Source organism: Salvelinus sp. IW2-2015, linkage group LG18, assembly GCF_002910315.2.
Source record: "Salvelinus sp. IW2-2015 linkage group LG18, ASM291031v2, whole genome shotgun sequence".
NCBI classification, from domain to species: Eukaryota; Metazoa; Chordata; class Actinopteri; order Salmoniformes; family Salmonidae; genus Salvelinus; species Salvelinus sp. IW2-2015.
The window spans coordinates 11,498,981-11,516,123 of NC_036858.1; the positions used below are offsets into that span (position 1 = coordinate 11,498,981).

The 17,143-nt window shown below is 44.0% G+C and overlaps 1 protein-coding gene across 1 annotated transcript; it reads left to right on the forward strand.

Moving 5' to 3' along the window:
- The first annotated feature begins 2,061 nt into the window (after window positions 1-2,061).
- On the forward strand, window positions 2,062-3,933 carry LOC111978788 (uncharacterized). Its single transcript, XM_024009028.1, has 2 exons — window positions 2,062-3,706; window positions 3,814-3,933. The coding sequence occupies exon 1, from the start codon at window positions 2,597-2,599 to the stop codon at window positions 3,461-3,463; it is 867 nt and encodes a 288-aa protein (XP_023864796.1). The 5' UTR covers window positions 2,062-2,596; the 3' UTR covers window positions 3,464-3,706; window positions 3,814-3,933.
- Window positions 3,934-17,143: the final 13,210 nt, after the last annotated feature.

Genomic DNA, 17,143 nt, shown 5'->3' on the forward strand with positions numbered 1-17,143 from the left:
TTGATTATTTTAGCACAATCCGGGGTTCATTTTAACAGGAACAAATGAGTAGGGATGGCTTAGTGGACTACTGAGGTGAGAAATGTTTATGAATGGATTTCAACTAGTGTTACCTATATCACACMGTGTTCAAATATTGTTCTATGTAACTAACTGACAATCTAGACTGCTTTGTGTATTTCAAGACGAGACAACTTTTTTTTCTGTGCTAGCTTGTTAACAGATCAAATCGTGATTAAATGACGACACCCGCTTGCCTGTTGCGTTTTCAAAATGCGGCAGGGTTACAACTTGTCACGCTGGCTCTTGTGGAATGTAGCCTTCTGTTCAGTAGGCCTGACATTATTTCAAGTGGTCTTAGATAAAGTTCCTGTTTTAGTGGGGTAAATTATTAGGTTTAGGGCTTAATCAAATCAAACTTTATTTGTCACATGCGCCGAATACAAAAAGTGTAGACTTTACTGTGAAATGCTTACTCGCAAGCCTTTAACCAACAGTGCAATTCAAGAAGAGTTAAGYAAATATTTACCAAGTAGACTAAAATAAAAAGTAATAATAAAAAGTAACACAATAAGAATAACAATAATGAGGCTATATACAGGGGGCACCGGTACCGGGTCAGTGTGCGGGGGTACAGGTTAGTTGAGGTAATTTGTACATGTAAGTGGGGGTGAAGTGACTATGCATAGATAATAAACAGCGAGTAGCAGCAGTGTACAAAAGGGAGGAGGGGGGGTCAATGTAAATAGTCCGGTGGCGATTTTAGCTGTTGAGGAGCATCTTGGTCCTAGACTTGGCGCTCTGATACAGCTTGCCGTGCGGGAGCAGAGAAAACAGTCTATAACTTGGGAYAATGGAATGGACAATTTTATGGGCTTGGATGGCAGGAAGCTTGGTCCCAGTGATGTACTGGGCCGTTTGCACTACCCTCTGTAGCGCCTTACGGTCAGAYTCCGAGCAGTTGCCATACCAGGCGGTGATGCAACCGGTCAGGATGCTCTCGATGGTGCAGCTGTAGAACCTTTTGAAGATCTGGGGACACATGCCAAATCTTTTCAGTCTCCTGAGGGGGAATAGGTTTTGTTGTGCCCTCTTCATGACTGTCTTGGTATGTTTGGACCGTGATAGTTCGTTGGMYATGTGGAAACCAAGGAACTTGAAACTCTCYACCCGCTCCACTYCAGCCCCGTTGATGTTAATGTGGGCCTGTTCGGCCRGCCTTTTCCTGTAGTCCACGATCAGCTCCTTAGTCTTGCTCACATTGAGGGAGAGGTTGTTGTCCTGGCACCACACTACCAGTTCTGTGACCTCCTCCCTCTAGGCTGGCTCATCGTTGTTGGTGATCAGGCCTACCACTGCTTTGTCGTCAGCAAACTTAGTGATGGTTTAATAGTCACATGTACAGGGTTGCAGATGTAACTATATGGTACAGTGAAATTAAGCTCAGAGTTCCAACAATGCAGGACAAAGTGAAATAATAAAACAAACAGTTAGTGAGAGTGCCAAACTGACCTTGGATCAGCATAAAAACACATCTTCCATGCGCATTATAACCAAAAACATCACACAAAAACAATATGTATAATAATAACTTTGGTCCGGCTTATATTCTCTGATATAAATTTTTTTTAAGATAACATGTTGCAGAATTGTTGTAATTGTTAGCTTGGGCAATAACTTCAAATCAACAAACATACACTATAGTTAGGCCTATATGATGGTTCAATCTCGTTAACAGACATTGTGCATTTTCAAATCGATCTGGATTCATGAACCGTCAGAACGCACCCTGACACGAATGTACAGTACCACTGTGATTCCCTATTAGTGGGGACAAAAATAGCTGGGAAGTTGAGTTGCTCCGTATTTGATTTGAAGGCTCAGAAAGGAAGCAGAGAAAGGGAATGACGTAGCTAACCTGTTAAGAGACTTAGCTACAGTATAAATMAAGTGGAAATGTATAGTTAGTGAGCTCTTTTGTCTTACATAGCCACAAGCTCATTTTTAACATTCTCATTGATCTTTTATGTCAAAATGTTTTCCTCATTGCCATGGGCAATGGGCACTTCCTGTTTTCTGTGGCAGCCCAAACTTAATTCAGAATGAGGGACCTTGAACATCAGGCTTCCAGCGATTTGACCAAAAACCTCAGTCAACCCCCAACCTTAGCCATCTTGACTCTACTATTGATCTCTCCAACCTGCAAGTCACATTCACTCTCTTTGTTACAGCTCCTTGCTCTATACCCCGATGCTACAGTYTGTGAAATGACGAGTGCAGGGACCTCTTCCTTCTCTCTGGCTCGTATCTTTTAGCAACCCTGAGGTCTGCGACGAGGTCCTAAGAATTCTGACGAGCATTTCCCAGAGCTTAACCTTCCATCCTTACTCCAAGCTGTGCTGTTCCTCTAATGTGGTGGTGAACATCTTGCCGAGGCTGCTTCAGGCCCTGTGGCCCTACCAGATGAAAGGCCCCTGTGACTGGCCCTGAGTGATCTGGCTGTCACCATGGTGAAGGCAGTGGTGGAGAACTTCTAACAGGTCTGAAGGCCCCTCCTGCACCTCAGGTCTATTACTCCCGTTCCACTGGTGTCAGGATGGTCCACTCACTCAACCATACGATCCAGCGCCTAGGCAGCCCAGAGAACCTGAAGAGGACTCTTTTCATCCAAAGTCTCTCTCTGATCAGCACCGACATTGAAGCTGTGACCACTYAAGTCCAGAGACTGTTTGAAGCGCCCACTGATTATATTACATTCAGCTCTATTCATGGTTGGTTATCAGAGGCCAAAGCAGTGGCCAATTGGAACGAGGTTCCTCCAAAGTGCCCTGACCAGCTGGTGATCCCATCAGAGCTCCTGAGGACCAGCTTTGGTCTGACAACCATCCTAATCTATGGTGGGACACTGGAGAAAGGCATCATCAACCTTCATGACCGGCCCCTCACAGATGACATCATCAACCAGRTTTTGCTGTGTGGGGGGTCAGTTATGAAGAAGCGGAAAGCCAACTGGCATCTGGGCTGGGACCAGATCCTTGAGATGACAAACATCCATACCGACCTTCACTATGGTGGCACAGAGAAGATCTTAAAGTTTGCCACAARTTACAGCACCACCATGCTAACGAGGCACATGGTTCATCTTGTGGTTGAAGAAATTAAGAAGGCCAAGGACTCTTCGAACAACAAAATAGTTGGTAATGATGAATACCATGGAGGTGAGCTTGGTCATGTWCACTGTATGTATGCCCGGCACTGCGCCCTCCACCAGGCTTTGCCTCCGGCACAGGCRGTTCTGAAGCAAATTGTCGTCCGATTCCTGGAGAAGCTCTCTCCTCCTGCACCAAACGACAAAGTGTCAACGTCCTTCCCTTTGGCCAAGCAGTTCTGCACGCTGGTTCAGACAGTCATTGACAGATCCCACAGTCATTSACAGATCCACAGAGCTGGAGAAGTGTACTGACTCTGACAGTAAGAGCTACTGGGAGTACCTGAAGTGTGTTAACTATCACKCACCCCAGTGGTCTGGGGATTGAAGCCTTCTCTGGGGATGAGGAGAGATGTTTAATGGTGGCCAACATGATGGTCGAGAAACGTCTGGCTGACATCGAGCCCCAGCTGTGACACTACGATCTGAACCCAACCAGTAAGAGACAGAAGGAGATCAAGGTGATTGAATCGAACACCAGCTCCAAAGACCATTGAGGTGAGCAACACAACTTTTTTGAGTTCTCAAACTTTTATAGAAATGATCACTATTAGTAAATTGGTTGTAAAAAAATAAATAAATGGTATTGTGTCTTCTGCTTTCAGTCTGTTGTGCGCGTGAATACTCCTGTGTCAACTAACCTGCTGACAACACCACCTGAGACTCCTGGGTCAACTCCACTGAGCACGGCCTCTATACACTGAGAAATGGATGAGGTAACAGCTGACCTCCAGTCAGGTAAGTTTGCACAGAGTCCCTTGTCATTAAGTCTTTTCACACTGTGATATACCTCATCTACTTGCCTGTGTTCGATTCTTTCGCAAGGTTAGTGTGTATGAGACATTGATCCTCTGTGTAATTTCCAGGAGATGTGGTCAAGTTGAAGAAGAGCAGAGTCAATCGTTTCCTCCGTAGACTTCTGTGCTGCTGCATCTAGTAAAAGATGTAGTGAACCTGACCTTCTGTTCACCTGCTTTTCACATGCCCTGCTCACCCCGCTCATCTCAGTTTAGATGGGATTTTTTTTTTGTGTTTTAGAATTTGACTGATTACTGTAGCGCCACCTAGGGGCCAATCAATGCCACTTTTGGCATGCCAGTTACTCTTTCTGGGTTTCACCTTCATGCCAAATGTTACAACCTTTTACAAATTGGTTGTTGAGTTATTGTCTGAAAATAAAGAAATAACTGAATAATCGGAACACTAACAAAAAATAGGACTTCATGCACTTTTACTGCTAGGAGCCCTAAAAGAAAAACTATGTTTAGATAAGATTGAATACATTAAATAAATTGCAGCGTTTTCATTAGTTWAAAAAAAAAAAATACAGTATTGATAAATGGATTGATTAATAATTGTAAATGTAAGTGACGGACAATTCATGGTCCAACAACWCTTTGAATGTGTGTTTAGATTGAGRTTGTTGGCCAGTCTTTCCATGAATTTGTATTTCTTCAGTTCTCCAGAAGAGGGCAGTCTTGTCTAACATTTAAACCTATAAAATACTACGACCCGACATTTGAATTCATACTTCTAAAACAAGCCTGTTTGTCTTGACGGTAGTTGTTTAAATAGGTCTTAGTCTGTGTGGCTTTCATTCATTGTCYTGTATTCTTAAAAATTGAACACAACATTATTCCCATACAGGCTACAAACCAATTTGAAACTTTCTTCTGTATGTGGCTAAACTTTGAATAGYAAGGAGAGATGAGTAAGAATGAGGCATGTATTATTACGTTTGTTTGTTTGTGGTTGTGACCCTTTTTGGAGATCTCTGTGACATCATACTGTCGGCATATTTCCATCTCTTRTTATATCAGCCTCTTATTTCAGAGCTTTACAAAACAGACATTTCTCAAGTTCAAACACTATGGCTACTATCATGATTCAAGTTTATGGAGACAATTGAACTCTTTTCTTGCTTTTCCAATCACTTAATGACTGTTGCATTATGACAACACAAACCACATATATATTTGTAATATTTACTGTGCCCTCAATTAAAGGTGTGCATTACCTCTGATGCTGCCACTACACATTCATTGCTTTGTTGTTGTCTAACAATCTTACACAGACTGACATTTTCAAGAAAAACTCTCATCCTTCACAATGGTAGGCTTTGGAATGAGTCTGCTTTCTGACTATAAATGATCATCTTAGTTTTCACTGTTGGAGTTGGCCTAAATGCCTCACTCGGCTCTCTTGTTCCTCAAGTTGTTTTTCTCGTTTGGTGCCCTGTGGCACTTCTGTGTGGTTCCTCCAGAGAGCCATAAATTTGGACTTTGAGGCTCTCTGTGTCAGGGTAAAGCCCAACTGTCTGACACTGCAGGCTGGGCCAATTTGGTTCTTTGTGATTGCTCCTGCTCCCATGTTGCGTAGGAGGAACTGCTCTGGGAAGCTGTGGTTCTAGGTACAGAACTAGGATCAGTTGACCCACCCCAAAGCCATTAGGATATAAAGTGCCAAACTGGCCTGAGGTCAGTGTCTATTGTGTACGACTTCATTCTACCCTGTACCAGTAGACACTTGACCGCTGCAGGCGTACTGCTCTTACAGAAAGTTTAGTGCTATCRGGGATCCTTGTGACGACCCTACTGTAAAACCTAAGCCTAACCCTTACCCTAACCATAACTCTTACCTAACCATAACCATAACTCTTACCTAACCCTAACCTTTATCTTAACCCTTACCTTTACCAGTTTATTTCATTTTCAGTGGGGGTAGGGAATTCCCAAGGATTCCAGATAGCAAGGACCCTTACAGAAAGGGCTACAGAACCGTTGGTAAAACATTCTGGAATGGCTGTGTTGGTGTATGCTAGAGAGAGTATTATTTTCACAAGTTTATTACAACATGTTACAGATGTAGTATCTTAGGTTGATCACTGTTTTGCAGGAGAAATATAAATTGTGTAGTGTATTTGAGGTTTAAAAACACTTCTGAAGTTTTTAATTTCCACTTTGAAATTCCAGATTMGATTTTCAAKCCCTACAAAAATGTCCGTTAGTTATAATCGACATAATAATTCACATTTCCTGTTTCTGCGATTTATATTTTGGCTGTAGCAAATTGGCTCAAATTAAGATCCTACATCTGTACATACTTTTGTTGGCCTTACTTTGCTCTGTTGACATCTCAGACACCCTGGACCCATTCCAATTCGCATACCGCCCCAACAGATCCACAGATGACGCAATCTCTATTGCACTCCACACTTCCCACATGAACAAGAGGAACACTTACTCTATGTGACAATGCTGTTTGTTGACTACAGCTCAGCGTTCAACACCGTAGCGCCCTCAAATCTCATCACTAAGCTCAGGACCCTGAGACTAAACACTTTCTTCTGCAACTGGATCCTGGGCTTGCTGACGGGCCGCCCCCAGGTGGGAAGGGTAGGCAACTACACATCCACCGTGCTGACCCTCAACATGGGTGCCCCTCAGGCGTGAGTACTTAGTCCCCTCCTGTACTGCCTGTTTACCGACAACTACGTGGCCGCGCAGGACCATCAAATTTGCTGATGACACAAAGGTGGTAGGCCTAATCACCGACGACGATTAGAGAGCCTATAGGGAGGAGGTCAGAGAGCGACGACAACCTCTCCCTCAACGTCGGCAAGACAGAGGAGCTGATTGTGGACTACAGGAAACGGACGGCTGCGCACGCCACCATACGCATCGACGGGGCTGTAGTGGAGCGAGTATAGAACTTCAAGTTCCTAGGTGACCACATCACTGAGGAATTAACGTGTTCCACACACACCAACACAARTGTGAAGGGGGCACGACAATGGCTGAAAAGATTTGGCATTGTCCCTTAGATCCTCAAAAAGTTCTACAGCTGCACCATTGAGTGCATCTTGACTGGCTGGATCACGTTTGGTATGGCAACTGCTTGGCYTTCGGGTAGTGTGTATGGCCCTGTACATCACTGGGACCGAGTTCCCTGCCATCCAGGACCTCTATACCAAGTGGTGTCAGAGGAAGGCCCAAAAAATTGTCAACAGTCATAGACTGTTGGGTTAACTATTTGGTTAGTTATTTGGTTAACTATTGAACTATCTGCATTGACCCTTATGGCACTAACGTTTTTTGACTCATCACATACGCTGCTGCTACTGTTTATTACCTATCCTGTTGCCATATGTACATATRTAAGTCAATTACCTTGTACCCCTGCACATCGACTCGGTTCTGATACCCCGTGTACAGTATATAAGCATTTCACTGTCAGTCTACACGTGTTGTTTAATAACATTTGGTTGATTTGATTCTCTTGAGGAGATACCAGTGTTTTCGCTATGCTTTACAGTCCTATTTCGCACAACTAAGACAATTAGCAGCTTCCAAACCAGTCAAACTGAAAGCACCTGTCATCACCAAGCAGTAGACGGTGAAGGTGACCCCTGGCAACACACTCAGACAGGAGCTGGTCGTGTGGACGCCTTATCTCCTCAGTTACGCTGTATGACGGTGCGTGCAGCTCCATTGGAGCGACACAAACACAACAAACCCTCCTAACACAACAGTATCCTCGGTGACTGATTTGGAGCGCTCTGTCGGAGGCCAGCGAAGTATAGATGACCTACAGGCTTTGAAGTTGTRCAAGTATTTGGAGACGCTTTAGGCTTGTTTGTCTCACTGAATGCCCATAGGCCTACATAACGCTGTCATGGGAGTGAGAGTTTAAGAGGCAGCCAACAAACAGTTGCTTGGAAATGCTTATTTTTATTTTTTTTAACTTGAGGTAATATCAATGTGGAGCGCTTCAATGTATGAAACGGTTCTACTCATGAACTTGAACCTAGATTCAGAATAGTTCAGTCAGGTCAATTTCATATTAGCAGCTGTAAGCTAGTTATTTCATCGGCTCTCTCATCTGTTTGAGTCATCTGTGTACATGTACTTTTTGCCTGATTTAAGTAGTATGTCTAATTGCTTGGTAAGAACCACTTGGTCCCCAGGGCCTATAATCGGACCAGTCAGAGATGTGCTTATTGCTTGTCAKGCCTGCTCCCGCTCTACCTCTCTGGCGCTCGAGGGCGCCAGGCTGCCCTTCATTACGTACACCTGTCYCCATCATTACGCGCAGCAGCGCTCACTGGACTCACCTGGACTCCTTCCCGTTGTTGATTGCCCCGTCTATAACTGTCTGTTCCTCCGTTGGTTCCCCGTGTCGCCATTATTGTCATTTCCGTTTCCCCTGTCCGGATGCTGTCCGTATTATGTTCCTGTCCGTGGTTATTAAATGTTCACTCCCTGTACCTGCTTCTCGTCTCCAGTGTCTGTCCTTACATTGCTAGGTCATAATTGGACCAGTCAGAGATGTGCTTGTTGCCAAATCTCGTGGCGTCGTCGTCTCGCAGAAAATGTGCTCGTCTCTGACCCAATTACTCATTCATTCATTTGTTCATTCATTCAGAAACCCTCAGGAGATTAAAAGCCAAGTGCATGATTACGCCTTAAATCAATCTGCACATTTAGTGGTCTTCAAGCAGCAATCAGTTGGCCCAGAGTCATCAATTCACCATGAATGGCCATCTACTGTAGGCATTTAAAGTCACAGAAAGTTCTGTATCTTGGGGAAAATTGCTGTCTAACTGGAACAGATACAGAATGTGACAGATTTAAGTCACATGAATTCTACATTGGAGGATCAGTGCGATCTATTCCATTTCCTCAACCTTTATGGGTATCATCCTTGTCTTTGTGGTTGTGATGGGGTCTAGGGCCACACAGACAGTGTCCTAGTGTTTTCATTTTACCAGTGTGTGGGTGGGTGTATGAGACTTAACTGACTTCAGTCAGCCGCTGCATGTCTGTTTGAGAGAGAGACAGGCAGTGTGGTTGGGGCAGTGACACTTAATAACAGCTCTCGTCTCTCCTCTCTGCACTCACCTTAATAATAGACAGCTCTCATCTCTCTCCTCTCTGCTCTAACCTTAATAACAAATAGCTCTCGTCTCTCTCCTCTCTGCTCTTACCTTAATAACAGACAGCTCTCATCTCTCTGCTCTCACTTTAATAACAGACAGCTCTCGTCTCTCTCCTCTCACCTTAATAACAGACAGCTCTCGTCTCTCTCCTCTCACCTTAATAACAGACAGCTCTCGTCTCTCTGCTCTCACCTTAATAACAGACAGCTCTTGTCTCTCTCCTCTCTGCTCTCACCTTAACAACTGCCAGCTCTCTTCTCTCTGCTCTCAACTCAATAACAGACAGCTCGCTTCTCTCTGCTCTCACCTTAATAACAGACAGCTCTCGTCTCTCTGCTCTCACCTTAATAACAGACAGCTTCTATCAAAAAACTCAAAACTTAAAAAAAAAAAGCTAACAGCTAACTACTCTCTGATAACAACAAAAAAAAAAACAACAATAACCTCTCTGCTCTCAACTCAATAACAGACAGCTCGCTTCTCTCTGCTCTCACCTTAATAACAGACAGCTCTCGTCTCTCTGCTCTCACCTTAATAACAGACAGCTTCTATCCACACACGTTGATGCCCTTGGCTTTAATACACATCGTCTCTCTCTTTCTCTCACTCCTTCCCTTCCCCCTCCTCTCCCTGCTATATTTGCAGGCAGCTTTAGCGCCAGACACCCTGAGGCAGCAGTAGCGCCAGTGAGTCTTCCCACCTCTGTTTTTGTGGTGGGAGATGACATGTGGAAGCTTTGAAGGGCAGGAGGAGGGCGGGAGAGCGGAGGAACACATCACTCTGCAGCAGAGGGACTGAAATGTCATGTGGCCTGCAGTCCGCCCAGATTCCCTGGTTGTCTATGTGGGCAGTGAGGAATGGCGACAGGAAGAACCCCCCCCCCCACCACCTCATCCTCCTTCCCTCGTTCTCTCACTCCTTCTCCGGTCTCCCCCGTTTTCCCTCCCACCATACTCTCTCTCCCTCTCAGATTTGGGCCACATTTTAACTGTGTGTGAAATCCGATTTTAGACGAATGGTTGCAAAAGTAGTTTTTCCCCCTGTGTTTTCTCCTGGGCGTGACGACCTGTCTCTCATAGCTCAATGGTGTGTGAATGGGCAGGTGTGAATGAGCAGAACAGACCGAACATGTTGAATGCAGATCCTCAGGCATTACACACCCCTGAAGAAGAGTGAGGAAATCAACAGTACTTTTCCAAAAGTGGAGCAGGTTTGTGTTTGTAGTCATGTACGAAGCTGGACACACCACCTGACACTGAGGCCATTGTTGACGAATTATCAAAAACAAATGTCTGTYAGAAAAAAAGCTTGCTATTGACATTTTTAGGGGGGAAACCCAAGCTTGTCAAAATGTATGTAAAACCGTATTAGGCTACATCTCTGTGTTGTGCCTAAAAAATAGTAGGGATTACAGAGGAGGCCAACAAACCCTCCAGACAATTGCTACTKTGTTAGCATTATGGGGGCTTGAACAGTTTACACACTATAAAGGCAGTAGAAACACCTTGATATCTCCCAGTCATGGAAATAAAAGGATGAAAGGGAAATGAAAGTCTGTTGAGGGTTTGGTCTACTTTGATTGCCGCCTCTGATGGAACAGTTGTTTCATGTTACTTCTTCAACCTTACCTGGATGTTTTACTGTGGGTTATGTCATGTTTTGCCCTGGGTGTTACTCTACAAACCATCGTTGGAAAGTAACATCCAGAACATCACTACCAATTGTTATTAGGTGAATGTCAGTTGGCGGAGTGACTAAAGAGAGATCTTAACAGGACTCAGACTGTCTGTGTCGATGCATTGCAATTAGTATGTGAATGAGTGAGAGTGTGTGTCGGTTTGCCTATCTTTTACTAAAACCTTCTCCGGGGYAAACATCCAACAAGGTCGATTCCCACGCCGCCATCAAAGGGTAGCTTCGAGAGAAACCTAGGAACCTGACTTTCTAAGAATGCATCATACCAGTTATCGACTGAAGTGGCTGTCCAGAAGTGGCTGTCCAGACTCTCCACCCATCTCATGCCTACAGTGGGGTTTGTTGCCATCGTAGCCTGGTTTGATATGATAGCCGTTACCACAGACACATTGGGGAGAGATTACAGGGTAAAGCAGTCATTACACAAACCATTAGTGCGACAAGGTGTTATTATGCAGTGGTCGTCAGGTGAGATGTCAGACCCGGGCTTTCCGAGACCAGCGCTCTCATCACAGAGGGGATAGCCTTGTGTTCTCGGACTGAATTCTCATGGGAATTCACAATGGCGTTTCATGTTAGACTGTCAAAGTATGACTTTTCATGGTACTTTCTCGTCAGATGTAATGAGACGGTTAATGTTACAGGTGCAGCCGCGCACGCAGCGCCGATAGTTCGCTACGTACAGAGAAATCCAGCGCTTGTTTTGAAACATGAAACAGTATTGAATTGTCAAAAAAATAATGTTGAAATAATGTTTTTTTTTGTTTCACTTTTCTATGTCYAAGCCCCTAGCAACTCTTCCCTAAAGCGTGTTAAAAGCATCAGGAAAATGCTCACTATAACAAACGTGAATAAGAACATAAATTACACCAGCTCCCCCCCCCCCTCATCTAGTTGCATCTACATTTTCCGCGGCTGGCCTCCCAACTGCTGAGAGTGCTGTTCCTTGAAGCCGCAGTGTATTTTGAAACGAGCTTGAGAGATCCAGCGGCTCCAAAAGCAGGCACAAGGCTGCCAGTGTTCCAGTGTTCAGCCTGGGGCTTGGCACTCACCCTGACCAGAGGGGTCCAGCCAATGGCGGCACTCGCTGTGTGTGTGGGAAAGAAAGAATGAGAGTTTGTGAAGAGGTGCGTATGTATTTGTGTGTATTTGTGTGTATTTGTGTGTGCTGATCTAGAAACACCCTTCTACAAGTAGAGCTCTTCCTCAGAGCCTAGGTGAGTCAGAGAGTCTCATGTTTGGTAGTTTGCGGTTTTGTCCGTTTTTTTTGGTAATCAGCTCTCTCCCCCTCCAACCCCTATGGTAGAGTCTGCTTGTTACTGAGCTGGAGGCGGGCCAAGATGTGCACCGCAGGAATTGGACCAATCCACACAGTAGAAGACAGGGGGAGCATTGCTAAATTGGTTCCATACCTTGGCTGACAGTGGTTAGGTTTTTGAGCTCTGAGAAGAATGGCCTACACTGGTGATAGATAGTGAGCTGGTGACAATGACACAGCCGTCCCCAAATTCAATCATTATAGTTTCAACGCAACGTTCCCGCTGGTCACCTACATCAGTTCAACGTCTATTCTTGAATTACATTTGGTTTAGTTGTCAACTAACATGACTTCAACGTGAAATCAAAAATAAAATTCACCATGTCATTGGATTTAGGTTAAAAGTTTGGTGATAAAAAAGACAAAATGCCCTTACGTTGATTACTTTTTTTCGAAACCAATCAGTTTTCCACGTTGATTCAACGTCATCACATCGATTCTTTTGCGGGTTTGGTTGAAATGGCGTGGAAACAACGTTGATTTAACCAGTTTGAGCCCAGTGGGATGTAATGAACTGTAATTGATGTCGGGCCTACATCGGATCGGTAGAGAGGGGACGACACATAAAACCCAGAGTCGTACTGTTTACACACATGGATATGACATTAGTCCGGAAAGCTCTATGAATATGTCAGTCAGAGTGTTCATCTGTCTTCGTCCTCCGTCGGAATATCCTCCCGGGGTCTGGAAGTCTAGAACTCAAAACACGCAAAACCGCCACAGAAATCTAAATAAATGGCTGTATTTCTTCTCCTTTTGTCTGGTCAGGATACTCTGCTGTGGCGTTGCCAAGTTGAGCATCTACATTTGGGTTTGGCTGTTCCCTCCTCCCGTCTGCTCGGTCGCCCCATAAACCACAGGAAAGGGAAGCCGGAACCCTCCGAAAGCTCCGAAAATATTGTCCTGGGTAAAAATGGCCACTTGAATGGCAACATTCAGCCCCCGTCCACTACAAAAGGACTTTAACAGAGAGAGAAAGAGATGTGCAGTTTCATTTTTGTTTCTGCTTTTCTAGCTACAGTTACACTGTCATTTTCTCTTTTATTTAACAGTTAATGTGAATACAGTGTATGATTCATATACTGTATCTACTGCAACGACACTTTTTTTTATACGTTGTTTGTTTACTTGTGTTTGTATTCCATCGTCACTTGTCTGCTGGTAGTTGCATTTGTGGATTTATAGGGAAAGAGAAACTTCATTCATAATGAGGTCAGGTCTGTCACGCTCTAGCTGTACTAGTAATGCCTAGCCATGAAAGTGACTTGAAATGTGGTGGAACTGTAGTCAAAGTCTCCGCATTGCCATCTTTTTCCATCCCACTACTATGGAACTTTATCTCCAACAAACACATATACAGATGCAGGATCTTAATTGGAGCCAGTTTGGAAAATAATCCTGCAGAAACAGGAAATGTGAATTATTATGTGGATTTGAATTAATGGATTTGTAGGGGTTGATATTTTTGGAGGGGTAAAGGAAAATCAAGTCTGAAATTTCAAAGTGGAAATTACWTATTTCAGAAGCCTTTTTAAACCTAAAATATACTAAAATGTCCTGCCTGCATTGCAGGAAAGTTCTCCTACAACAGGGTGATCAAACTAAGATCTTACATCTGTAAACACACACTCACATAAAACCTCCAATGCCACCCAACACACACAGACACACACATCCTGGCACTCAAATGCAATCACTCACTCACACACATACAAACAAACACACAAACAGCCCCCCCACACACATTATCCTGGTGTCTTTGATGGAAGCTAAAGCGTGGTCTATATGGGTGGTGTGTGTGTGTGTGTGTGTGTGTGTTTTATATTTGCGTGTGCATTAGTGTCGGTGTCCTCCCTAAGTGGGGAGGGCCATCTGGTCACCCCGCCATGCCGTTCGTGGTCCCTGTGAAGTGCTGTCAGCGTAGCCGCTGCGGTCGACTGTGGCGACTGAATGCTTGCTGCACAGCAACATCCAGGCTGGGCTCTCACCTCAGAAAAGGAGATTTGGGTTTTCTCAAATGGAGGGGTTGCTCCTGAGCTATTTACAGAGCCTTGTACCGGTCCAGTGCCACCCACGATATTCCATATGAGAACCAGTGTGTGTTGTGTGGGTGGCGAAGGGGGTTTGAGGCGGGGGGGGGCGGAGTGTGTGTGGTGTGTGTGTGTGGTGTGTTGTGGTGTTGTGTGTGTGTGTGTGTGTGTGTGTGTGTGTGTGTGTGTGTTGTGTGTGTGTGTGTGTGTGTGTGTGTGGGTGTGTGGTGTGTGTGTGTGTGTGTTTTGTGCATGCACTTGTGTGCACAATCTCTGAGTGCATAATGTAAATGTTTGAAATTAATGGAATGTTCCATAGAATGACCTATTATCTTGTTATCACGTCATCCATTATCATCCACACTTCGCTTCTTTCTTGTCGACCATTTTAATTGAAAACAACCACAGTACGGTACTTATTTGTAACCCAGAGATGATTTGATATTGAGATAAAAACAGCCGCATTGGGTCTTTAAGATTTAATTGAGAAGGTTTTTGGGAAAGCCTTTTCGTTTCTATCAGAAAGTTATCATTAGCATCCTTGCTAACCGCACACATGCACAGACAGGGAGGGTTATTCCTGTGCCGTTTCAGAAAGCTGATGCATTTTGTTCATGTCTTATGATTAACTCGGGCAAATTCCTGAATTTCCTAATAAGTTCAGCACATTTCGTTGATTTCCCACTAAGTTCAACTTATTTTATTTTGTTGAATTACATTTTAATGTCGCGATTCCGTGATTCTATCCGCGTTCTCGGCAACGCAGATTTTATATGGACCTAGGTATGGGGTAAATTGAGCATTATATAGACAGGGTAAGTTGAGCCGCTTTGGGGTACATTTCTGTACTGAATGAAATATTACCACCACCTTTTTAAAACCATGRATATCTTTATTTCACAAACACAGTTCAACACAATCACAATCATTTTTTCCCCCTGCTACTCTATCGTAGCCTCTCTTTCGCACAGGTACAAGTTTATTTTCTTTTTTGTCAATGTACCTCTTCAGTGTCTTGATTTCTTTGTTTTTCATCCCTTGCTGCTGCTCAAATGAACTTCTTCCCTTCTCTCACTTCCTTGGCTGCTCTTTCAAGAACTTCAAGGTGGGCCAGACCCCTGCTTGTTTTACGTTTGTATACACGGGGCATGATGTCTGCTCTGTAACAATAAAAATGCACTATCTTGAGTTCATATGCATATTATGCATAAAACTGACAGCATGTAGTCATCATTCGTATGGGGTATGTTGAGCCGTTGGCTCAACTTGCCCCTGGCTAAACGGCACAATTTACTACAAAGCAACCATTTTGACTATATTAGCCCACACCGCTACAAGGATGCACTTTCATGCTAGGTGCATGACCTCATACTATAGCTTATAGAGACCCCAACTGATGTATAACACAGTCTTAAAACGACCTACTTTGGTTTAGATACAAGCATCATGAAACCTATAACACAATACATTCATTTGACTTTATGAAAAAAAAATTGGGGGATCTAACTTCCTTACAGCTTTTTCCAACTGGTTTCTTCCTTCACAGACTCTGTGAAATAATGACCTCATCCTAAATATTTGGTCAATCAGTCACTTAACAGATTTTTTTTCTGCCAAATATACTTAAACTGTAAATTAGCTACTGCAAATAAAATGTAATTTTACTCATCTACAGTACTCTAGCTGAAATAATACCTCCTCCCCTGAATGCCTATCCAAGACGAAAGCAACCAAATAAACTCCCAAACGCCTACACGTTAAACACGCAAACCACCCAAGTGGGTACGACCTCCCGCAACTCCAAAGAAGTCTCTCCGGGTTGTGAATATTAGGTTAAGGTTATTTTCGGCAACCCCTGCCTTGCTCCAGGAGAAAATTACAGCACAGAGACGAGAAAAGAAAAAGAAAATCAGAAGTGGGCCATTCCACCGTATAATTTTCCTGTTTCTATTTTCAAAGGATGAGGTATTTCTCGAGGAAGCTCTGTTCAATTTATGAGCCCTCTGGTCAGATAGTTGASCTCAAATCAATGGGATGGGGCTCGTGCCGCTCCTCTCAAAGGGCTGATGTGACATGTCCGTGGAGCTTCTCGGTCTATCGTCTGAAAGAGCAGTTACCCTTACAGGACAAGACTAACTACTCAGCTTTATGGCACKGGTTGATCTCAGAAGTTATAGGGACGTTATCAAACAGAACAGGTATCCGTAAGTTTCAAAACAATATTAGTGCAGTGAGACTATTCAAATCCCTTGAGATTTTGTTATCAGGGGGCCTTGAATAGACATAAAACTAAAGCAATGTCAACATTTTAAACTAAACTGGCAATGAATCAAATAAAGCTTTCTTGCTACCTGCTTCGTGGAATGAATGTTATACACTGAGTGTAAAAAACATTAAGGACAACTTCCTAATATTGAGTTGCCCCCCCCTTTCCCTCAGAAAAACCTCAATTCGTCCGGGCACGGACTCTACCAGGTGTCGAAAGCGTTCCACAGCGATGCTGGCCCATGTTGACTCCATTGTTACCCACAGTTGTGTCAAGTTGGCTGGATGACCTTTGGGCGGTGGACCATTCTTGATACACATGGGAAACTGTTGAGCGTGAAAAACCCAGCAGCGTTGCATTTCTTGACGCAAACTATTGCGCCTGGCACCTACTACCATACCCCATTCAAAGGCACTTAAATATTTTGTCTTGCCCATTCACCCTCTGAGCTAAGGCTCAATTGTGTTTTAAAAATCCTTTAAAAAAACAATGCCATCTATCTCCTCCATCTACACCAGGTATTCCCAAACTGGGSTACGCGTACCCCTACGCGCAATGCCGTCGGGGGTACGCCAGWTAAAAATGTGATTCACATAAAAATGTCTTTTTTTTCTCTTCACATTTTCAAACAGTCCATTTTTATTTTCCAACGGGGCTAAACATTTGGGTGAGTTTTCTTTCTTTCTCG